The 23,903-nt window shown below is 46.1% G+C and overlaps 2 protein-coding genes across 2 annotated transcripts in view; one reads left to right on the plus strand and one right to left on the minus strand.

Annotated features, from left to right (window-relative positions):
* The window catches only part of ABCA12 (ATP binding cassette subfamily A member 12), a 113,862-nt gene extending 111,985 nt beyond the window's left edge, over positions 1-1,877 (minus strand). The window contains 1 exon segment of the mRNA XM_051624176.1: positions 1,863-1,877. Within this exon segment, the coding sequence (XP_051480136.1) occupies positions 1,863-1,877 (15 nt within the window).
* Positions 1,780-23,788, plus strand: ATIC (5-aminoimidazole-4-carboxamide ribonucleotide formyltransferase/IMP cyclohydrolase). The gene is made up of 16 exons (XM_051622916.1): positions 1,780-1,897; positions 2,381-2,507; positions 4,282-4,358; positions 4,829-4,895; positions 6,691-6,779; positions 7,975-8,126; positions 8,248-8,404; positions 10,082-10,207; positions 10,378-10,485; positions 11,798-11,883; positions 13,098-13,187; positions 14,816-14,944; positions 15,919-16,011; positions 21,222-21,404; positions 22,810-22,965; positions 23,437-23,788. The coding sequence occupies exons 1-16, from the start codon at positions 1,876-1,878 to the stop codon at positions 23,554-23,556; spliced, it is 1,782 nt and encodes a 593-aa protein (XP_051478876.1). The 5' UTR covers positions 1,780-1,875; the 3' UTR covers positions 23,557-23,788.
* The last annotated feature ends 115 nt before the right edge of the window (positions 23,789-23,903 follow it).

Below are 23,903 nucleotides of genomic sequence, written 5' to 3' on the forward strand. Positions count from 1 at the left end.
TGGAGGGGCAGTCTGTTTGTTTTCCCTGAGCAGCCATCCCAACCCCATGAGATAATCTGTCACACCCCAGTCCAAAACACCCCTCTAGCACACAGCCAGAACGCCCCTTTTCAGACACCAATCCAAGAGAGGACACGGGGCAAACCCAAACCACCCTCCTGCCACGTGAGTCCCCCTGTAAACAGAAGCTTCATCTCACAAGCCAAGGGACAACAAACCCCTGGACGAGCCAAAAAAAGCAAAAAGCCACTATTTATGCTGATAACACCCCTCCCACTGTTTGACTGGAAGCAGCAAGTGGCCTTGTCCTGTGCACAGGCAGCCACAGCCACCCTCTGGCACACAGCCTCTGCAGCACCACAAAACACCCTGCTTTCACAAACAGCCCTTGTCCTGCTCCTCAGCTCCTCAGGAGCTGCTCCGGAATACACAATTGCTCTCCAACGTGGGATAAATATGCAGGGGTCTGTGGAATTTTTCACCTCTACCTGCATTAATCATCCCCAAAGCCCACCTCGGCTGTACCGATCTGTACTCCTCGCACAACTTTTATTCTCTCAGAGGGGTGTGTTTCATGACAGTGCTCATGTACCACTTAGCAGTATATTTTCGTTTAGCCCCAGCCACACGTTTGAGGAGTAATTTATTGCTGCTTGTCACTAGCTGCTACTAAGAGCAATACATAGACTGGGTTTATTTACTGTGTTTAGTATTTCTTGCTTGACTCTTTCTTACACAGACAGTCCCAGGGATTCACAAATCAAACCAGCCAAGTTTCTGGGCCTTCCTGTCGCACCTGCTTTGCACTTCCCAGCTTTCTGTCTGCAAGACACAGACACTTTAATGTATTTGTTCTTATTTTTTTTAATGAAAGTGGGGAGATTAATGCAGTCAGCCTGTTCCAGGAGCTGCAGGAGCACAGGGAACACCTCGATGGGCGATGAAAACACGGGAGAAGCAGGTGGGGATGTCTCAGGGGCTTAACCCAGGCTGGCTTTGTTGCTGATTCAAAGCCCACACAACCAGGTTTGGACCCCCCCCCCCCGACGTATCATGACAAGTCAGGGACCTGCATTTTACACGAAGGCAACCAGCTCCCAGCTTGCTGGACCTGATCCCTGCAAAACGTTGGCCGTGCTACCTGCTGGCCACTCCAGACTTGCACGCTCCAGCAACAGAAAGGTTGTGCTGCAAAGGAAAAAAGAACTGCAGAGCTCCTGTCCTGCAGCCTGTCCAAGGGGGGACAGCAGGAATTCTGGCCGGAGATGTTCGGAACCACCTGTTCTGCCAACCACGAGCTGGAACGAAAAGAAGGAGAACTCCTTTCCAGAGGAGCTTGAGGAGAATCTTCAGGCCTGGGTAGGGGGACAAAAAAAAAAGGCTCTCGTTGTGAATCCCCGTGACGGAGGAAAAAAAAAAAAGTAAAAATAAATAAATGAAAAAGGGGGGAAGGGAGGGGGGAAGAAAAGCATCGCTCTGCTATTCACAGGCTCGGTGTTTTACCTCAGACTTGGCAGACGGAGCCTGGGGGGGGGGGACGGACGGTGGGCGCTGCCGGAGGGGCCCGGCCCCGCCGCGCAGCTCCCGAGGGACAAACCACTAAACTGCCCCCCGGTGGCACCGCCTTCCGCCTCCTCTCCCACCGGGGGAAAGCCGGCTTTCCTGATGAAATCCAGCCCCAAAACTCACCCTTTCACCGCCTCCCCCCAACAAGGGCCTGTCCCCGCCCCGCCCCGCCCGGCCCGGCCCCTCAGGCTCCCGCCCCCGCGCAGCCAAATCCCGCCGGGCCGCGGCTGCTCTTCCCTCCTCCTCCTCCTCCTTCTTCTTCTTCTTCCCTGGAAGGCTCCCCTGCCTCCCCGCACCCTCCGACCAGCCATGGCCAGCCGGCAGCAGCTCGGTAACGCGGGGCCGGGAGATTTTCCCCCCCTCACGGCGGGCTGGGGTGATGGAGGGACTCGGGGAGAAGCGGGAGGGAGGAGAGGCTGACATGGCCGCCGGGCCCGCTCCCGCTTCCCGCCGCGCCCGGGCCGGCCCGCTCCGGCTGGCTGGGTGGTGGGTGCTGCTTCTTCTCCTCCTCCTCCTCCTTCTGCCCCGGGAGCTGGAGGTTTAAACTTCCCGGGGAAAAGGGAAGAGCAGAGCGGGGAAAGGCGGCGAGAGGCCGTTCCCGCCTGCGGGGGCCTGAGGGCGCGTCCCTCCCCTCAGGAGGGTGGGGAAGCCCGAGGCACCCGCGCTCAGCTCGCTGCCCCTTCCCTGCCTCCTCCTGCAGTGGCAGAACTTATAAAAAGGCCTCCAGGCCCCTTCGTCCTGGTGTGCCCCTCTTCTCTTCTTCTCTTTTAAAGCCGGAATGTGTTGTGCTCTTCTTCCCACCCCCCCCCCTCAGCTTTGCTCAGCGTCTCCGACAAGACCAACCTGGTGGAATTTGCCAAGAGCCTGAATGCTCTCGGCCTGGGTTTAATTGCCTCTGGAGGAACAGCCAAATCCCTGAGAGATGCTGGCTTGCCTGTCAGGTACAGACGCTTTTCCTGAACATCTGCCAAAAAAATGCTCGTTTGGGTCCTGAGGTTGCTTCCATTGTTTTCTCTGTCAGCAAAAAAAAAAAAAGAGTGCTTGAAAACTGGTCTGAAAGTCTTCCCTTCTAAAGAAAAACCCACCCCAAGAGCCTCAGGGCAAGCTTCAGAACCTTCTTGGCCTGAAGGTAGTTGACTGAGGCCAAAGGGTGTTGCTCTGCAGGTCAGCACACACAGAGATGTCAGGAGCCTTGTGTCAGAGATGAAGCCTTGTCTGCTCCCAGCCAGCTTTCCTTTTTTTTTTTTTTTTCCTCCTGTAGGACAATGAGCTGCTGTGAAATTAATAATCTGACCCTAGTGCTGCACTTCACAGCTAGGTGAAAGCTGATCTTTGCTCCTGGGACAGGAAAGGTGACATGTGAGGAACAGATTGAAGCCTGGTGGAAGTAATTTGTCACAAATGGTTTTTCCAGCGTGATGCTCAGCTTTTCCAGGCAGGCTTCAAGTGCTGTGCATCTGCTGTTTGAGAAGGGGCCACGTGCAGTCACTGTCTGTATTCACCCATGATTCTGGGGAAATTTGGTTTTGTTTCTTCGGGTGCTGTGATTAAAAAAAACAACAAAACAAGGAGCTGTGGCCCAATAAATACAGTTTTAAGTACAGTGGTTAAGAATTTATTGATTATCTGGCAGGACAGGTGACTGTGACTCCTCTTTTGCTTCCAGTGATAGGCTCTTGGGATGTATCAGCATGAACATCAACTGCCTCCAGAGCTCCCTGTCCTTGCTGTTACCTGGTGCTCAGTCATGTCTCTCCAACCTCTTTGCTTGGCTGTGCTATCAGTGAAACCTGAAGCAAAGTGTGGCCACATTTCCCCTTCCTGCTCTGGTTTATTGTTCCTTTGCCATCATAAGCAGTCACAGGGAGTGGTGAAACTCCAAATAATGTTCTGGCTGAGCTGGGAAGATGAATATTGAGGTATTGGTTCTTTTGAGGATGATCTCCCATTCTCTCTATAGACCATGTTGACTTGGGATTTGCTTATTGTTGGGGTTTTTTTGGTGCATCCAAGAAACAGCCATACTGTTTAGTTGAGTGTGACCCATGAACTTTGTACCTTTTATGAGAAAAGCAGTTGTTTCTTCTTTGGTGCAGCAGGTTTTACTAGTGAAATTTATTTATTTATTTATGTCACTTTGTAGAAAGCAGTGTCCTTTCTGTATTCTGTCAGGTGTAGCTTTTGTTTAAGGTATAGATCAACATCCTGTGAAGAGTGAGAGCACTGAGTCAACAACTTAGTTGTTTCTACTGATCTTTCTTTACCTAAGCAGCATTGTTAACTAGTTGACAGATGCCAACCATAACAAAAGCAGTCAGATCTATCCTTAGGTAGAATGCCTCATCTCAGAACTGCTTCCCAGGCTTCTGTAAGAAGGATGCACCCCAGTCTGTCAGTCAACAGAGGTTTTTCCTAGCAGTTTAGTAATACACCATATGTTGTGTTCTTACTGAGATACAGGGTGCTGAAGATGACAGGAATCATGCATGTGTTTTCTCCTGTCACTGAGGGGAAGGTGGTGTGTGGTGTTGTTCTGTGTGTGTTGGTTGGGTTTTTTTTAATAGGTGGACCAAAATAAATTTATCTCCTTCCAAAAAAACCCCAACATTTTCAGTAGATCTCAATTACTGCCCTGATGGGGATAATAAACATTTGACCTATAGATTACGTCAGTAGGGCACATGTATTATCATGCTGTGTTTTCTTGTTATGCAGAGATGTTTCAGACCTGACAGGATTCCCTGAGATGTTAGGTGGACGTGTGAAAACCCTTCATCCTGCAGTCCATGCTGGTATGTTTCTGATAACATATTTTCAAGTCTGAAAGAGGAATCCATGGGCAGTCAGGGTGGGAAGTTGGCAGATGTCTTTTTTCAAGATTGTGTGGAAGAACTAGGTAATGAGAACAGATCTGCTCTAGCAGCATAAGAAGGGAAGAGTGTTTTAAAGGTACCAACTGAATGCTTGTAAATAAGTTGTTTGAGGTTGGTGTTCAGCACTTGGAATGCTCTAGGATTTAGCACAGGAGGGAAAAAAAAAATTGTTAGTACGGAATCTTAACAGGCAAGGAGTCAGTAAAATGGAATAGGGTAGAGCAGTGGCTGAGGACTCTTGTCTGAACAAGAATTGGGAAGATGATGGCTGCAAGTCTCTGAGGAAAAGCACAGTCTGAAGAAAGATGATGAATTAAAAAAATGTTAGCTGATAATTTAGTTCATTTTTTTTTTTTTTTTACTAAAGATGTACTGTTGTTTGTAACCAGGCATCTTGGCTCGCAATATTCCAGAGGATAATGCTGACATGAACAAACAGGATTTCAGCCTTGTAAGGTAAATGTTGGGAGTTCATCAGTAATGAAAAGTGAACATTAGAGACCAGTTGACAGCAGTGAATGGGAGCAGTGAGGATTGTAACATCTGCACACCATAAGATCTGCAGTCTCCTTCCTTTTCCCTGTCAGGGGATACTATGTTTTTAAAAATACAGAGTTTTTTCTACAGATACATCTTCATCACTTGTAGTAAGAGAAAACTAAACCAAGAAAGTTACATTGTGTTTTCCATGGGAGTCAAAAGGTTTTATTGTCTTCTGGTTATCTGGGAATTTTGACCCTTTACACTCAGTCAATATGGGACTGCATTACACCCTCAACTTGGCTCTCGGTGTCTGATCAGATGATGGTTCCTAATTTTGAAATACTTGCTTAGTAAACATACCCTTTGGTATTTGCATAATGTTTACTGAGTTTCAGTGCAAATAAAGAGTACAGACAGACAGCTTACTTTCTGAGGGCATCATGAGAGCAAGTGAGCTACAGCCAGAGCTTAAAGTTACACAGTTTGTGCACCAACATGCACCAAAGATTTGGTTTGGTTTTTGTTAGAATCCATTTACTCAGTACACTCACACGGGGCAGTTAAAGACCATGTTTAACTGATTTGTTTTAGTATCTAACTAGTGATTGTGAGTGACCAGTTCTATGGCTGTGAGTAGCTCCTGGTTTAGAAGTGAGTGGCTGAATTGAACATACTAAATTGTAGGTATAGCCAGGATGGCAGGTAGAGTTTAACTGAGGTGACTGGGCCAGAATGCATCTTAGCTTTTAAAATTACTTTAAAAAACTGATGTGCCTAGGATGGATGGATTTCCAGGCTGGATTTGAAAACCTGAAATTTAAAACCACATGGAGCCTCATAGATGGCTCAGCAGTGATGGCTTTTCAGGGTATGCTGCATATTAAACCAGGATCTGCTGAATTGCAGGGGGAGGAACAGGCCTTTGCAGCAGTGACTTACAGTGCTCATGAATCCAGAGTAGTAATTTAGATTTGGGTTGTCTCACATAAAGCAGAAGGAGCTGATGCTTGGGAGGAGGGTCTTTGCATAGCTGCATAAAATTTACATACCCAAGCCCAGCTGGGAAGCCTTGATATTGATTATCTAGATTTCCACAGATGAAAGCTTTTAGTAATGTAGAAGTCCACAGATTCCTGATGGTTTGCAACAGGTCAGGAGTGTGAAAGGGTAGAGGGGAGAGTATTAGAAACAGAACAGGCAATAAAAGGGTGTCATGGGAAAATCAGAGACACAAGGGTTCTGAAAACCATACTGCTTTAATATGCAGTTTGTATTTTGAAAGTCCTGAAGTTGGTATGTAAGTCATTTTCTGCTCTTGAGAAAGTGGTGGAAAATGAGACTGTTTATGCTTTGTTTGCAACGGGCCTTGCTCTGTGTACTTACTGTCTTGTCAGAGCCCACTTGAAGTGCTTTGAAATGGCTCACCTTGCACACCAGACTCACTAAACATTGTATTTTAAAGAAACTCCTCCTTTTATGTAACTTCTCCAAACTGTAGCTCTGTCCTCTGTAACATTGTTTAACGCACGGGGTGCAGTTACAGTGTATAATGCCTGTGCTGTTTCACACTTGCAACATCCCTTGGCCTTTGGCTGAACACCACTTAACTCTTCAGTGTTGTGAAGGAAGCCTTGGCTCTAGGATTTAGTATTGGCTCCTGATCTGAGAGACAAGGCCAGAAAGACACTGGTAGTACCTGCACATTTCAAGCCCCATTTGGTCTGTTTATTTCTGACTGAGTAACCTTGTTTCCCCCCTCAATTCTCAGAGTCGTGGTGTGCAACCTCTACCCCTTTGTGAAGACCGTGTCTTCTCCAGGTGTGACTGTACAAGAGGCAGTAGAGAAGATTGATATTGGTAAGTTAAAGGGAGAGCAAATCTGTTCTCCAGGTGCTTCTGGTCCCTCAAGTGGTCTCAGGTCATTTCTATTTGTTGGGTGGTCTCGCACACTGATAAAGGAAGTGTTTTAAGGAGTGCAAGGTTTGCAAGGGGCAGACTGAAAGCATAGTGGGGTAAACCTCATTACTTTTAAGCAGTCCAACAATTAAAAGTGGCTGTTGTGACAGGCTGGCAAGCCATACCATAGGTGGGCAAGTCATGCACTGCCCAAAGGAAAAAGCCTGATGTACTGTAAAGGCTGTGCTAGGAAAGGCCAGGCAGAACCTGCTTCCAGCTGAGAGCAGATGAATAATCTTCGCAGCCTCTGACAGAGTAATAAAAATAAAAAGCCTGTGAGGTTTGGAGAGAAAAAGCTGAACCACTGAAAGTGTTCTGGGAGTTGCCAAAAAACTTCACTACAGGAATTTGTTAAAAGGAAAGCTACACCTCTCCTGCTCTGCGTATGTGGGAGAGCAGGCAGTACCTGAGTTTGGAAGCACAGACACCTGTATCATCAGAAGTTTTGCTTTTCTTGCTAGTTATTTACCCAAAAGGCTTCCCATTCCTTCACTGCAGCATCTCTGCTTGGCAGCTTATGAGCAGTACTGGCAGTTTTGAGCCATAAGGATGAATTGGGATTGAATTTTCTTGCAGCAGTTTAGTCCAAACGACGCCCAGCAGAGCCTTCTATTAAATGTTTTATGGAGTGGCGCTCGCTCGGCGTGTTGCAGTGCCAGCCTCTGCTTGTCCTTTGCCACAGCCTAGAATCTTGTGTGATTCAGAGTGTTGTAATAGCTGTACAGAGTCAGATTTGAGGGAGAAGCATGGCATTTTACCTTCACAGAGGACCTGGGCAGGGTTCATTAATATTTGCAGAGCGATGGAGGAACCTCAGTTGCTTGGCGGTGTAGAAGTCAGTCTTTTGCCCCTGCAGCTCTACCTGTATCTGCAAAGGCCAGTCACTGTGCACCTTCACCAGTGGATTGAGTCAAACTCACTAGCCTTCTGCTTTTTGAAGACCAGCCACTCTTGCATTCACCTCTCCTTATTGGAGAGAGTGGGCACATTCATCTGGCACAAAGGGTTGATTAGGGCACATCCCTCTTGGCCTCAGATGTGGCTCCGTGCTGTGTCCAGAAGGGAAGTGCTTCATGCCTGCATCCTTCTCTTGCAGGAGGAGTTGCCTTGCTGCGGGCAGCTGCCAAGAACCATGCTCGTGTGACAGTCGTGTGTGACCCTGCAGACTACTCTGCAGTAGCTAAAGAGATGGGGACATCAAGGGACAAAGACACCTCCATGGAAACCCGGCGTCACCTTGCACTGAAGGTTGGTTGTGTTTGCTTGCAGCGAAGGGCCCTTGGTCTTTCATTCATTTGCCTCTTTAAACACCAAATCCTTTGTGAGTTGGTGCTTGCAAGTTGACAGGTGTCTCCTGTTCTGTCCCCAGGCTTTCACCCACACTGCTCAGTATGATGCAGCCATCTCTGACTACTTTAGGAAAGAGTACAGCAAGGGGGTGTCCCAGCTGCCCCTGAGGTACGGCATGAATCCCCACCAGAGTCCTGCACAGCTCTACACAACAAGATCCAAACTTCCCATGACAGGTGAGTTCTAGGCTGTGCTGGTCAAAAGGGAGCCCTGGGATAGCTAGGGAGGTGGTTGGACATGTGTACCATCTGTCTTTAAAACTTAAAAACTCCATCTGGACTTTATTTCAAGGGATGCCCAGCAGTGCCTTAAAAACTGCTTTGTTACTGAGTGGCAGTAGCTTTGCAATGAGAAGATTGAGCTGTGCGAGACAGAAAAGCTTGTCTGCTCACCCCCACAAGACTCACTGTTCCATGTTCTCTGTTGGTTTAAGATTGTGTGTCTACACTGAAGGCACTTCAGGCACATTTATGTGGTGCAACTTCTGCTTGATACCAGATCATGCAGTAGGAAGTGTTTTCCCTTTAAGGTGCTTTTCTCCTTTCCATGTTCCTTCTTTAGTATCTTCCCAGTCTTTTTGTATCACCACTTAATCTTGTCTGGAGATCAAGCTGGTCTTCTCTATGTTTGAATGGGTTTTGTTCTATTTTAAATTTCTTTAATGGTTTTGAGCAGAGGTTTATTACCTTGGTTTTCTAGAATGCTGCTTCCACTAATGGTGGCAGAGGGAAGGGTTTCTACTCTCACTTGCAAGAGTTTGGGACAGGTCTGGTGTCCTGGCCCTTTGACAGGGTGTGACACTCAGCACAGCATTGCTGCAGTGAGGGAAGTGCCTGTTCTGGAGAGGATAAAGTCTGACTGCTCTTGTTCTTGAGACTGCTGTTAATGCTGGTGGAAAGCAGCTCTGCCTTGTGTGCAGGCATTGTCCTGCTGAACAGACAGTGAAGCTTTGTGTTGCAGAATTCCCTTCCTTCAGTTCTGGGATCTCCTAGGAAGCTTTTCCATGTCTGCACTGGGAGTTGATTTGCTTGCAAGTCTGCCTCCCAATATGGCAGCAGAACAGCACTGTGTTCACTTCTTCTGGCCCTGGACTATTGCTGAGATGATCTTCTCTTATCTCCTGAAGTGCTCCCAGTGCTGCCCTTTCAGGACGAGCAGTTCTTCTTGCAGGGCCAGCACAAAAGGTTTTCAGAGCAGACTTTTGAATGACCTTGGCATGGATTTCTGATGAAAGGACCAGATAAGGCATTTTGCTAAAAGCTTGCCCTACATTTCATGGCTCTGAGTGGTTCTGCTGCCACCAGGTAGAGACAACATGTGCTTAGAGTTTGGCTAGTGCCAGAGTACTTACTGAATCAGAGCCCTAGTCACTAATTTATTCACTAAATTTGTGCAGAAATGTACCTGCTAGGGAGCAGGGAAATGTGCTTTTTCTATTCTTTCCTGACAGCACTGCCTGTGCATCTTGGTCAAAAGCTCTGGTAGGCTCCCTCAGAAAGAGAAGGTCCTTGCTCCAAATGGCTGCCAGCTGAATAAAGCAGAGAACATAAGAGAGACTGCTCTGGTTTTGTTCCCCTTTCACGAGAGGGAAAGTGCATTGGGCTGTGCTCCAAGGTCATATCAGCAGCAGTAGGGAAGAGAATTCGATTTGCATCTCCTGAGTTTCAAGCTGTGTGTTCCTCACAAGTTGCTGAAGCTTTTCTGGTCCCTGAGGAGCCAGGGTCATTTAGCAAGAGGAGCTGTAGTGATTTCCGTTACTGGTGGGAGATAGCTCTTCTGCTTGCTCTCCAGACTCTGGGTGGGGCTGGGTGCTCCTCTGCTTCAAGGTGTCTATTTGTGTGCTTTGTTTGCAGTGGTGAATGGTTCTCCAGGGTTCATCAACCTGTGTGATGCCCTCAATGCCTGGCAGCTGGTGAAGGAGCTCAAGCAGGCACTAGGCATTCCTGCTGCAGCCTCCTTCAAACACGTCAGTCCTGCAGGTAGGGTGGCTCCTCCTTGCCACGCTTTGCTCTTTGAGCAGACTCCAACTTTCAGCAGGCCCTGTCAGTGGTTCCTCAAGTGTCCCTTCCCCTGGCAATCGGGGGAGGTCCTGGGGCAGGGACCAGCGAGAGGCTGTGGTTGGAGTGCCCTGGCTTGTGTTTCCCACTAGGTGCTGCTGTTGGAATACCTCTCAGCGAGGAGGAGGCCCAAGTCTGCATGGTGCATGACTTCCACAAGACCTTAACGCCCTTAGCCTCTGCCTATGCACGGAGCAGAGGTGAGAAGCCCAGGACTAAACCAGCACGACCAAAGAGCTGAGCTTAACCATCGAATCATGGGATGGTTTGGGTTGGATAATGAGCAGCCTTTGAGGAGCAGCATGCATAGCCCCTCACAGGCTCTGCCTGTTGCAGTGTGCTCCTCCTCCATGTGGTCTTTCTCCATAAGGATCTGACTAAATTAACTGACTGCCTATCAAAAATTGCTCTCCAAGTGAGCAGACCTTGCATGTTGTTTAAAAGAGGCTAGAACCATGTTGGATTCTGTTTCTTGGTGTATACAGAAGACCTGTAGAGCCTTTTTATTTAAATGTGTATATTCATACATGCACACATCTGTGGGGTTTTGGCCAAAAGATGGATAAGCAAGTAGCTGTGCTGACAGCACACTCATCCTTCCACTGTGTAAGGGGTGCTCAGGGGTACTTAAGCAGAAATGTTTCTGCCTGCTGGATGGTTTTTTAATGCTCTTGAACTTCAGAGCTCATAAAAAAAGATTGAAAAAAGTAAATAAAAATAGCTTCATTGGCTTCGCTGAGATATTTTGCTCTTTCTCTTCTATGACATTCCTAGAAAATCTGCTCAGAATACAGAAAGCAAACTTGATAAGGGTCACATTGGCTTGCATTCATTTTTCACCACTTTAAAAGGGACCATCTTTGAACACTGCCCTCAGAAAACCATTGCATGATTGGTAGAAAAGCAAACCTTGAGAGTGACAGGGAGAGAAGAATTGACCTTGCTAAGTAGTGGAGTGTTCTTGATGGGAGCTGAGTGCCATTTGTTCCCCATGTTAGCTATGCCATTAAATATAGATAATATTTCTTTTGAAAAAATAATAATTGTAAAAATTGCTCTTAGCTACATTTCTGGATCTGCTTTCTTGCTGGAAAAGCCAGATGAGACCACAGGCATCTAAAAGCTTTCCTTTTTTTCCCCACCTGTATCCCATCTAAGAATCTTTCTTTATGATCTTTGCCTCTCCTTGTCCTCTTGCCACCAAGGCTACAGCAGAGCAGCTTGGGGTAAGGGAGCTAGTCATTGCAGAGTTAGAGCTTTGACAAATGCAGTGAAGAAAGAAGAGTATCTGAACTATGGGAATACTTAAAGGTGCATGTGTTTGAGGTAGGATTTTTCATCCTTGGTGCTCTTAAATGGCCTGGTTTTTTGTTGGGTTGTTTTTTGTTTGTTTTGGGTTTTTTTTGCTGTGGGATTGTAAGCTCTCATGAATATTGACTGGATGGCAGGAGAAAAGGCTTTTCTTTGTATTATGCTGTAGTTAGATGAGTTTCTAAAAATGTGGTTTTGCAGGTGCTGATCGGATGTCTTCTTTTGGGGACTTCATTGCCCTGTCTGATATCTGTGATGTTGCTACTGCCAAGATCATTTCCAGAGAGGTTAGTAAAACAGCAGTAAAACACTCAAGTCTAAAAAGGAGAATCACACCAGATGGGAGTCACTGGTTTTTAACAGCCATTCTGTTTGAATTTGAACCGTTTTACTAAAGACTGTTTATTGCTCTGCTGGTGCAATTCAGTGTCTGGAGTGCAGAATTTATACCCATCTTCTGATGCATTTTTCCTCCTGCCAGTTAAAGCCTGGCTGTGTGGGAGAGCCTGTGAAATAGCAGTGCTTAAAGTGCTGCTTTCCAAGAGGTGATTGCAAACCTCTGCCCCCAGATAGGCATCTGGAAATGGACCTTGATTACACTGTCACAATTACCAGGTTGGCTGTAGTTGGAACAACGGAGGAGTGTCACTTGGCCAAGCAGGAACCTGGGTGTAGATTGTTACCTGCCAGTTGATACAAGTTGTGTAGGCTCAGCCACTCTCCAGGCTCTGCTTTTCACTTTGCTGGATTCAACATTAGCTCTGCAACTGAGTCCATTGCACAAGTCATTGGTTTAAATACAGAGTTAACCAACTGGGGGTTAATGCTTCACCAAACACATTCATCCTGTTCCGTGTTGCTTATGATTTCTTTGAGAAGAAGAAGGCATGATGCAAAGGGCTTCTTCTCAGACAAGTAAGAACATGTCTGATGGGTTTGTGAGAAGAGCATTTGGTATGCTGTTACTTAAAAAAAACAATCAATCAACTAAGCAAACAAAAACCCCCCAAAAATGCCCATAACAAACCACCTGTGTTACAGGGTAAGAATGTGAAAGTTGTATTTCACTCTATGGCACTGATGTATTTAAACTCTTCTTGTCAGTGATCTTAGCAGCTTTTGTGCCAATATTTTTATCTCCTCAGGACTGTCACTGTTAAAATAGGGATTTTTTAAAATTTTTTTTTTAAACAAAGTTTACTCTTAGAAGTGGGGATGTCCTGCACACACTGTTGCCCCCTGGGGAGGGAGAGTAGTTATTCCATTCTGTTTAAAAGTGGTGCTGGGGTATTTTTTGGTAACTCCTGCCCAAAGGCTTGTAGTGCTCTGATGTTTTCCTGTTTCTAGGACTGAAACCAATATAGTGATAGTGGCTTTGTCATTGTATGCTACATATTGACCCAAGAGGTGTGTCTTCAGTGCCTTTCTGGAAGTGGCAGCTGGAGCTTTCAGTCTTAGCCTCATTTTCTTTCACTTGGGAGCTGAAATCTGTGTGTTGCAGGTATCTGATGGTGTGGTAGCTCCTGGCTACGAGGAAGAAGCTCTCAAAATCCTTGCCAAAAAGAAGAATGGTGGTTACTGTGTCCTTCAGGTTTGTAGTTCTCCTTCACACTACCCCTCTATTGCTTTTCCTGTACCTGCTTTTCACAGAAGCTTGTGTCCAAATGGCTGAGGGGGCTGATCTAGACCTCCCCACTCCATTGCATGAAAGTATTTCCTCTGGGTTTTTGGGGGTTCCTGTATGAGCTGGAATTCCACCAGCAGTGTTGTGATCATGTTTAGCCTATAGTGCTAGAGGGAAGTATTTTTATAATACCTTCCTTGGCATTTAAAGTACTGTGGTTTTAAAGTAATTAAATCTATGAACCAGCAAGAGTACTTCAAAGAAATAATTTCTGTGCCCTCTTTCCACTCTTGGCCAGCTTTCCTCTCTCTTTTGCTGAATTTGTTTCCTCCCTGAATTCTTTAAGAGACCAGTGATACCAGCTGGGAGTCTTGGTACATGCAGTGTGACCCTGGGGGAAGCCTTGTCTGGGTAGGTGGTGTTTGTAGTACAGTCAGTGATGTGCAAGGCAGAGCTTGGACCTGGGTTGAGAGGTGCCTTTACCTACTGCAGCCAGGATGCTCATCAAGGAATATGAATACAGTGGGATCAGATCAGTGCCAGGTTGCCTTCCTAGCTCCTGCAGTGATTTTTGGGACTTCAAGATTTTGGGGAAGGTGATTAACTTTGCATAATGTTGTCAGAGCAGCCAAGCAGGCTCTGTTTCTGCCTGGCTTTGAGAGACAAACAAGCAGAGAACTTCAGCATGAAAGAAAACCCAAGGCTTAGCTGAAGTTGCAGTCGTAGTGTTACTACCAGGGGAGCTGTAGAAGATGGTTCAGGAGCTTCAGGCAAGAAGGAATGAAATTACAGTCTTGGCATCTGATGACCTCCTGAATTCAATTGGCTGTGCAAGGATGAGGTGGTATTGGTTAAGCCTGTATCTCCAGGGCCTGTCTGCAGAGGGATATGCTAAGGAAAGTTGATCTGAACAAATTTAAATGGATTAGGGAAACCACAGAAAATGTGTGTGTGCTCCTGTTTAGGGCTGGTGGCCTTAACCTGGTTTACTTCATGTCTCAATGACCTGAACTGGGGCTTCCCACATTCTAAGTAAGCATAGGTAGACCTGGATGCAGTTGAACAGTTCCATTTCACTGTATTTACTTACCCCTTACACTGGTGTAAGTTAACTGTGCTGTCTGCTTGTTTGGAGATGGGCCCCAAGAGAGTGCACCTCTGGAAATAATTGTTTGCTGTTTTCTTCCATGTCAGCAAGGGCTGGGAGTTGTACCTTGAGGCATGGCTGAAGCAACCCAATATTTCTGCCTTTCTGTGAAAGACTAGAAGACTCTCTTTGTGTGGAAGTTTTTCCCTTTCTTTGGAAGAGTAGAAGGCTTTGTAGATTTCTGTGGCTCACAACGTGGACATTTGTATATCAATATCTGTACTGCTTTACCTCTCTTCACCCTGTAAGTGTCACTTTGTGCTGTTGTCTGTCACTTTGTGCTGTTGTCACTTGCTGCTCTGGTTAATTCTCACTTCTGATAATTCGACATCGCTTTTCATAAACAGTTCATTTCTTTTGGCTTCTGTACATGATGTGTTTCAGCTGTTACTGGACCTTGGCTTTGAATTGCTCTAATTGTTTTACTGGCTTGTCCTTTGGCTTTTAGATGGACCCCCATTATGAGCCAGATGACAATGAGATTCGGACCCTCTACGGGCTGCATCTCATGCAGAAGAGGAACAACGCGGTCATCGACCAGTCCTTGTTCAAGAACATTGTTACAAAGAACAAAAATGTAAGTGTCAGATGATAAATGAGCTTAAAGACTGGTGGGATGAACCTGGTGTGCTTTCATCAAGGAAGTCATCACTGTTCTATTTTAAGAGCCCTTGAAATATTTTAATGAGGTTTAACTGGCTTTCAACAAAACAATGCAACAAACATTCTGGACCAAATATACTTAGGTAAATCAGGGGAGTTTGACTTTGTTTTGATTCATTGCATAAATAAGAGGAGCTGGACCTTGCCCTTTATCTCCAACTACCAAAATATTTGTATTTTTTATAAATAAGAAGCTACTGTGTGAAATTTCTTATGGTGAGACAACCATGTGCTAGGGATCCACTGTGATCTCATTCTCACTTGCTGTTTACTTCTCCCTTTTGTGTACAGTGTTTTGTGTAAACTCTGGCCTTGCTGGTATTGCTTATCATTTAGAGTTCACATCACCAGAAAGTTATCAGTTACTTCTGTGTCCCTGATCTTAATTCACATTAAAAACCAGATGTTGATGAGCTTGTGATTAGTCATAGGCTCAGAAGCAAGTTCAGACATTGGGGTAAAATGTCATCGTCATAAATTTGTAATGGAAAAGACTTGAAAATGATACTTGATGCAGGTATTGGGAGCTGTTATTGTTATGGTCCTGTGTGTAGTAAAGCATGTGCTTAGCTTTCTGCCTGTGAGCACAGCTGAGGAGAGTGAGCAAATACAGAAGACTTGGCAGGCTCAGGGGCAGAGGTAGAGCCCACTTAACCTGCTAAGGCTGAATCTCTCCCCATGAGCTCTGATATGAGCTGCCAAGCAAATCACTTACCGTTTTTAATCTAAACGAGATTTGCTGGTAATTGAACAAAACGGGATCTTTTTAGTCATCTTGTTTTCCCTCTCTGTGATACCTGTGATGGCTTTGGGGGCTTGCAGCTCACTAGCCAGTTGGCCAGTCGTAGTGGTTAGGAGTGACCCTTTTGACCATGGGTTTTGTTCCAGCTGCCCGAGTCTGCCGTCCGAGACCTGATTGTCGCCAGCATCGCTGTCAAATACACCCAGTCCAACTCCGTGTGCTACGCCAAGGATGGGCAGGTAACCCCAGCAGGCAGCTCTACTCAGCGTGTGTTCACAGCCAGGCTGCTCACAGACTGCTTTTCTTCAGCTCTCAAATCATTTAGCATATACAGGAAGCTATGAAAGAGGTACAGACAAACTGCCCTCAGAACAGCAGCTAAACCTCTGCTTCCCCAGAAGCTGCTTCAAAACCTTTCTGTCATTTTTTTAATGATAATAACAGGGCTGGTTCCTTCAATGACAGGGTTGGAAAAGCTCTTACATGCTTTTGCAAGTTTGGCCTTGAGTAATTTCTTACTAACTGCTCTGTCCTTTTATGTAATCTTTTGAGGACATGTCCATGTGTTGTAGACTGTGCAGAGCCTTAGGAAATTATTGTCATTTTCACAGCTGGATTCTGACTGTCCAAGTGGTTCTTCATTATATTTTATTTTTTTTCTATAAGATAGATGGGTTGTGCTTTCCTTTTTCCCTTTTGGGGCATTAGAAGTCTCCTGTTGTCCCTGATTGTTTTAGAAGTTTATCATGGATGTTGGAATTTACAGGGGCATTATCAGGGGCATAGTTGAGATGCAAATACTGAATTAAAAAAAAAAAAAGATCCCTTATTTCCAAGCTTATCACTAGGTATTCAGTTTAACTCAGTTATCCAAAGTTTGTTGTAAATATATTAAAAGTTGTGGTTTTACCCAGCAGCTCATTCTCATAATGCTGCTCTGTAGCTGGTTCTCTTCTCTTCATGGTGGTTTTTCACTGGTCTGGATTATTTTAAAAAAATATATATACAGAAGAATAAGACAGCCTGATCTTTGGTCAGTCATAAATCAGCAAAATGGATCAAGCAGTGTATCCTACAGGTACAGACTGGGAATGAACTGCAGTGCTTGTCCCTTTTGCACTGGTGCTCATCTGCATCTGTCAGATTGTTGTTACAGCCTGAAAACATTGCATCTCTGTCTCACAGCATTTTCTGGGGTCATGTGCTGTATAGTTCTTGAAAACATCTCTGGAGATCTGGCATTTTTCTTCAGCTATAGGGTTTTTTTTCTTGCTTTTAGATGGCTCTCTATGCTCAAGAGTGTTAGTTCTGGTAGCCCCAGAGCAAAGGTGTCACTATCTTTGCTCCTTTTCCCCTACTACAGCAACAATTTCCCCATTGCTTTTGTGGGTCTGGACTTAACGTGGTGCTGCAGATGTTTCTGAACTGTGTGTGGTAATGCATGTACCATAGGGAAGGAAGAAGGCTTGAGGGAGGAGTGCAGAGCAGTGTGGGCAGACAGGGCTCTGGGCTTTGGTGAGATTTTGTATATTTGCAGGCATCTATTTTAATCAAATACAAACAGACATTGTCTTGCCTTGCTGGTAGATGTGACAGGGAGGCCAAGATCAGAGGTTCAGATACTGCACTAAGAAGCAAGTGACTATTTTTAACAGCAAGAGACAACAGCCATTACAATCACTTACTCAAGGAGGTGGTGAACCTGTGCTGAGTTCTTCAAATCCAAGCTTCATGTCTTCCTTGGGAGACCAAGTGCAAAAGCAGCAATGTGTCATGCTATAGCTCAGGATGGAGAAGCTCAGAGAGGAGATCCCTTCTGGTTCTGAAATCTCTAGAAGCTTCCTGAGGCTGTGAAGTATTGAGACCATTGCTCTTGAGGTACGGATGGGGAAGGAAAGAAGGTCCACTGAAAACCAGTCTTATTAAGATAGTGATTAGCTCAGATTCTTCTTGGTGATGCTGTGCAGAACTACTTGGTCACACCCCTTCCCAAGACATAACAGCAGATATGTACAGTGATATTCGGGTGCAAACCAAAAACCAGCACAAATCAAGAACCAGGAATTGGAAGGTAAATTCCAGGCTGTTACACTCAAAATGCTTTTCCAGGACCTGACTTGGTTTGAGTTATATGAGCCAAGCCTGGGAAGTCCAGCTTCCTTTCTGTTCCACTGCTTTTAGTTTTCCAGGGGTTATTTCAGCCTCACATCATCCCTGTAGCAAAACTCTTTGTGTATGAGACATCCAGAACTGGTGCTTGTGTTAATAAGTCTTAGGAGAGCGTGGAGTGGGAGGAAGATTTTATGGACTTGAGTGTCACTTAATTTGCAGGAAGCCAGCAGCCACTAATTGCAAGAAACACTTTCACTATGTCTTGTCTGACTTTTGGCATGGCACAGCCAGGCTGTAACATGTTGATTTACACTTCATTTAATGATACTGTCATGTTTTAAATTAGCAATTTAAAATTATTCCCTTTCCTTATTCTCTGCACCACAGGATAAAACAAACCTGCTAATTTACCTGTTACCCACCAATGGTGCAGACATTTGTCACTAACTTCAGTGTTTGTTTTTCTTCCCAACTGTTAAGTCTTCTGTTTGATTTTTATAATTCCCAGTATATTTGGGCTTTGTTTTCACTCATCCAGGCCAACCTGGATCATTTTGCAAGGATCCTCCAGGCATTATCCATCTCATCCACTGTCCTTTTGCACAGTGTTCCAGCTTTGGGGAATGTTTGGCTCTCGTGTGAGCCAAAGTGTTTTGGTCAAGTAGTTCTCCAAGGTTTTTTGTTGTGATGTTTTTATTTCTACTGATCCTGTATTATTGTCTCCTTTCAGCCCTCACAACAGGCTCTGCTGAAGCACTGTGTGATTCAAAGGAGATTAAGACACCATTTCTGTGTAGAAAATAGAGGAAGAAGGATTCCTTTGTGGAGGGTTTTGAGGTTTCATCTGTATTTTCATACAAGAGAAAGCCAACATTTGAGGAAGGGAGAAATGAGGTGTAGAAAGAAGGAAAAGGAAAAGAAAGTGAAAAAGGCAGAGGAGTAGGGGCTCATCAGAAGGAGGCTCAGAGAAGCAGCTTTTATATTCTCTTGCCAGTTAAGTCATAATAAAATCTTCCATGTGTTGCAGATAATACCTCTGTAGATCAGGGGATGCCTGTGAAGAGTTTACAGGACACATCACTTCAACTCAAGTACAAAGTTCCTGCCATTTCAGAGTTGTTGAATAAGAACCAAAGTTCAGTCACATCTTCTGACAAAAATCAAGTCATTAATTTGACTTAATTGCACTTCTGGCACATAACATGGCACTTTTTAGAAACTTGGGAATGTTTTGTGGTATGTTGGCCCCTGCTCCCAGTGGTCTGCCCAGTTGCCATCTGGGTCCCCAGCTAAGATGCTCTGCCTTGCTGGGCCCACTTTGAAGGGCTGAGTGATGGTTACTGGTGTATGACAAATTTTAAGCCCTCTCCTTTGTCCAGGGAAAGAGGAAGAACCTCTGTTGGAGACACAATATAATTACCCACACCTGGTGTGGAGCTTCCTTGAGCTGCAGAGTCACCTGCAAGTTTGAAGGTTAAACAGGGTGGACATGAGAACAGAGGTTAAACATCAGGAGTGTTTGTGGCAAGGAAGGTGTCACTAAGCCATGAGAAACTTTCCCTCTGCTTAGGATTTATGATAATACTAATGTCCTTGTGGCTTTATTAAGCACTGATGACTTCAGTTACAGCTGAGCAGATATTAGCTAGCAGCCCAAGCCATTAATTTGCTCCTTGGGGGAATAGTATCCAGCAGCATGTTTTATGGTTCTGGTAAGAGGTGAAGTCATTGTGTCTTGATGAATGAGAAGACAAATGATTCATTCCTTTGAAGGCAGCCTTTGACTTACAGCTTTACCATCTGTTTCAGCCTGAGGTGGAAACTCTGAGGCATTGGCCAGAACCACTAGCCTCAACAGAGTGTCCCTGGAGCAGTCCCCATATGAACAATGTGGTGAACAGTTCAGCTGTGGCTTCATAGGAGGAGGAAATTATGGGAGAGAGGCTTGTTTTCCGTCAGCTCTCTGGTTTGGAATGGCAGGAGCTCTCTTTGTAAAGCAGGACTCGCAGCTTTGAGAGCCATGGGGAAAAGTTATCAAGCTGAGTTTGACAGCCATGGTGGCTGGGTCTGGCCTTGGTGTGCCTGCCACACTGTGCTGGCAGAGGCAAAGCTGAGGGACAGCAGACAGGCTGGAGCCCAGGAGACCTCAGCTTAATCCCGTGCACTTGCTGGTTGTGACTGCAGGCAGACCTTATCTGCAGGGGACAGTGAGGCAGGGGTTGTTCTGCCACCACCCAGTAACCAAGATTTCTCCAGCCACATTTCTTTTTCAGTGGTGTCAGCACCTAGGAGTAGCCTTTGTCTCCTGTGTGAGTTTGCCCAGACAGGGCACAACAGCTTGTTTGCATTGTGCCTTGAACTGTGACAGATGACTTACCTGGGCACTAAAGAGTCTCTGCATGTTTTCATCTGTAGTGTAGATGGAGAAAAATTGACAGAGGAGGTTAATTGAAAGTGTCTGAGGGAAACTCCAAAGAAAGCACTCTGAAAAAAGCAGATGGAAGCTGAGCAAGTAGCATGTTTCCATGGAAGTTTTCTTGAGGGGAAAAAAAAATTCTCCTTTTGTATTTTGCCACTGGAAGCACCAGGTCTGTTTCATGTCAAGCACAAGTGCTATTAAATACAGTTAGCAGCAGCTACTTTTGAAATCCTGGACTCTCTGGCAGAGTGGGAAATGTGGTGGTAGCTCCCAGGCCTTGATAACTGATGCAATGTGATGGTCCTACTGGGCAGCCTTCCTGATTGAGCTGTGGATTTACTTCCTTATCAATCTGCCTTGACAGACAATCTGCTCTCTAATCCACCACTTATCACAGCTGATCTGTTTAAGCTGTGTATGCCTGGCCCACCAAGAAAGATGATGGTGTCTGGGTGACCCAGGCTCAGACTGTCATCCTCTAAGCACAGTGCCTTTTCCAGGAAGAGGCAGGCAGGCTGCCATCTCTTGGCAGTCACATTTGTTTCTCCAACCAACAGGTTTTCGTTTTGCCTTGAACAAAAGCTGTAACTGTGTCACTCTCCCAAGGTGAATGGCTTGACTCTGATGGCTGTGGCTGTGTTTATTTAGAAGGATGAGAGAATGTAGTGTCCTCAGAGTGACAGTCAGCTCAGTGGGGCTGTGGAGGTCAGAGCTGGAGAGAGCTGCCCTGTAACCACAGGATTGGGGATGTAGGTACTTCCAGGGTTTTCCTCCCTAATTACCTACGCTCTTTCTCTGCCTCAGTGAGGAGCAGCTCATTTGTGGGAGGTCTTTCCTAACTGCTTGGCTGGAATGCAGCTCTGATTGTGATCTCTCTGCAGCAAGGCATGATTGTTCTTTGCATCTCTTGTGCTTCAGGTCATAGGCATTGGGGCTGGGCAGCAGTCCCGGATCCACTGCACGCGCCTGGCTGGGGACAAGGCAAACAACTGGTGGCTGCGGCACCACCCGCGTGTGCTCTCCATGAAGTTCAAGGCAGGTGTGAAGAGAGCAGAGATCTCCAATGCCATCGATCAGTATGTCACTGGGACCATTGGTGAGGTAAGGGCTGGCTGAGACGTTTCCCTGGTGAGTCCAGCTTCTGGGAAAGCAAGCTGAAGCTACTGTTTGAAACATCAGAAGTGCGTGCTAGGACCTGGCAAGGCTTCCTGATACCTGGGTCTTTTCTCCTCCACCTCAGTTTTTCTTCCAGTCCCAGAAAAATCAAGTCCTTTCACTTCAGAGTTGGTCAGACTCTGGCATAAAATGATGCCCTTACCTAAAAACTTGCCACCTTCTGCCTCTACTGAGCTGTTTCTGTTCTGGCTTCATGCTGAGGAGACTCAGGCAGATCCTTGCAAAGGACCAAGTCCTCAGCCAAGAGCTGGATTGATTGACCAGTTCCAAAAGTGGTAACCAGCCTTTATAAAGGTACTGATCCCTGTTAGAGCTGCCTTTAACTCCCCTGAGTCACCAAGTTGCCTCAGTGCCTCTGAAGGTCTGTAACTAGCCAGCAAGGAGCTGCAGATACCAGGATTTGGGTGTTTTGACTATGGCTTGAAATATCCTTAGGTGGTTTCTCCAGGAACCCTCCACGCTGGCTGTCAAGCTGTCAGAGTCAGAGGTGATGGGTCCACTTGCAGGATTTGGTCTTTGAGTGGTACTTAAAGCCTGCCTTGAGCTTTGTGCCCGAGTGTGAGTAACAGATGATCTGAGAGAGCTGGGGGATCAGGCCAGGGCCCAGGATGGTCATTTAAAGTGTCCCCTCTGATGCTGCACCCACTGCCCCAGGTGCTGGGACCTGCCCTGTGCTTGGGTGGGCTGCTGACAGTTCCCCCCAGCAGGAAGAAGGGTTAAAACTACAGCTGATGTTTCAGCTCTCACTGTGCTGCTTGCTTATGTGGCATTTTGGCTTCTCAGAATCCCTCTGACCTCCTTGTTAACAAGCAACAGTGAGACAAGAAAACAGTTGGTCCTTTATAAGTATGGAAAGCCAAGAGCTGGACTGGGGGCCTCATGAATCATTTCTGTGAGTGGTTGCTTGTCTAAGGGGATAAGAACTGGAGCAAGTTGGTGTTTCAGAAGGTGAATCATAAACCAAGCTGCTGTTTGTGGTGGTGAAGTCATCCAGCAGGTCAAGTTTGCATGTGCTGGCATTCACAGAGAGCAGCATGCTGCAGGCAGGCTGAGTGGAGCATCTCGGAATTAAAGTGGGGGAGAGAAGGAATATCCCTCAAGCTCTGGGGTGAGGAAGGGAAGGAAAGGAGTTAGCAGGATGAGAAAATCGCCGATGGCGGTGATGTGTTCCCAGCAGCGCTCCAGATTTTAAAATCCATGGTCTGAAGATCCAGCAGCAGAACTGTGGGAGCAGAAAGCATAGCTGAGCTGGGTGTCCTTGTGTGCTCCTGGCAGGGGGTAACTGGGAGCCATTGCACAGGGGCTGAGCTGGTTCTTTTTGTGGTTGCAGGGTGAGGACCTGGTGAAATGGAAGGCGATGTTTGAAGAGGTGCCCGCGCAGTTAACGGAGGCAGAGAAGAAGCAGTGGATTGCCAAGATGTCTGCTGTCTCCCTCAGCTCTGATGCCTTCTTCCCTTTCAGGGATAATGTCGACAGAGCTAAAAGGGTAAGGTCATGGCAGGGCCAGGTATGTCAGGGTGACTCCAAAAGCCTGGGCTTTTTGTGGGGATTTTGTGTGGAGCACCAAGGGAATGCCTCTCTTCTGCACTGCTGGCTGGAGTAGCACATCTGGGAAGGATGTTTCTCCTAGTTACTGGTCTCACGTGGATAATAGTTATCCAGCCATTGCTTAGTTTGTTGATTTGGGATGAACAGAGGATGAAAGTTAATTAAGCTGTTTAAGGATATCAAGACAAGGCCTGTTGCTTCCAGAGGAACAGTTTTATTTCTGAGCTGGGGATAGACCTGACTGCTCACATGAGGAACTGGCTTTGGGCAATGGAAGCCTTTGTTTGTCCAACAAAGCTTAGTATCCTGGGATGTGGATGAAGGACTGAAGCTGTCAACTGCTTTTCAGGGGTGGGGGGCGTTTGTTTTCCATCCTCTAATCCTTCCACTTATCTCTGTCTTTGTTCAGAGTGGAGTACAGTTCATTGCTGCCCCCTCTGGCTCTGCTGCCGACGACGTTGTGATTGAAGCTTGCAACGAGCTGGGAATCACACTCATTCACACCAATCTTCGGCTGTTTCATCACTGAGATTGGGCTGTTGTGGTCCCCTCTTTGGTCACAGTCTCACCAGCAGCAGTGACTGGAGAATCTCTACCTTAATTGGAAGGCACCTGCAGTCTGTGCTTAGCAAATCTTTCTAAGAGCTGTAGATGAGATCTTTTTTTTTCCCCCAGTGCTAACAGAGAATGAAGGTGGAAGAGCTTGGTCTCCAACGTAGAAAATAAGTCTCTTTTCCAAATAAACACACGGTTCTTAGCTATGTGGAGTCTGTGGTCTTGTGTCCTGCAAATACTGTGTCCTCAGGGAAAAGATGTTCCTGAGGTAAACTTCATGGTCTATCTAGACTTTATTAATTGATTAGAAGGCCTGTGGAA

Source organism: Apus apus, chromosome 6 (genome assembly GCF_020740795.1).
Source record: "Apus apus isolate bApuApu2 chromosome 6, bApuApu2.pri.cur, whole genome shotgun sequence".
Classification (NCBI taxonomy): Eukaryota; Metazoa; Chordata; class Aves; order Apodiformes; family Apodidae; genus Apus; species Apus apus.

Coding starts and splice junctions, on each gene's coding strand:
- ATIC (XM_051622916.1), top strand. CDS start 1,876: ATGGCCAGCCGGCAGCAGCTCG. Junction 10,486..11,797: donor TGCCTATGCACGGAGCAGAG/GTGAGAAGCCCA, acceptor GTGGTTTTGCAG/GTGCTGATCGGATGTCTTCT. Junction 11,884..13,097: donor CCAAGATCATTTCCAGAGAG/GTTAGTAAAACA, acceptor TGTGTGTTGCAG/GTATCTGATGGTGTGGTAGC.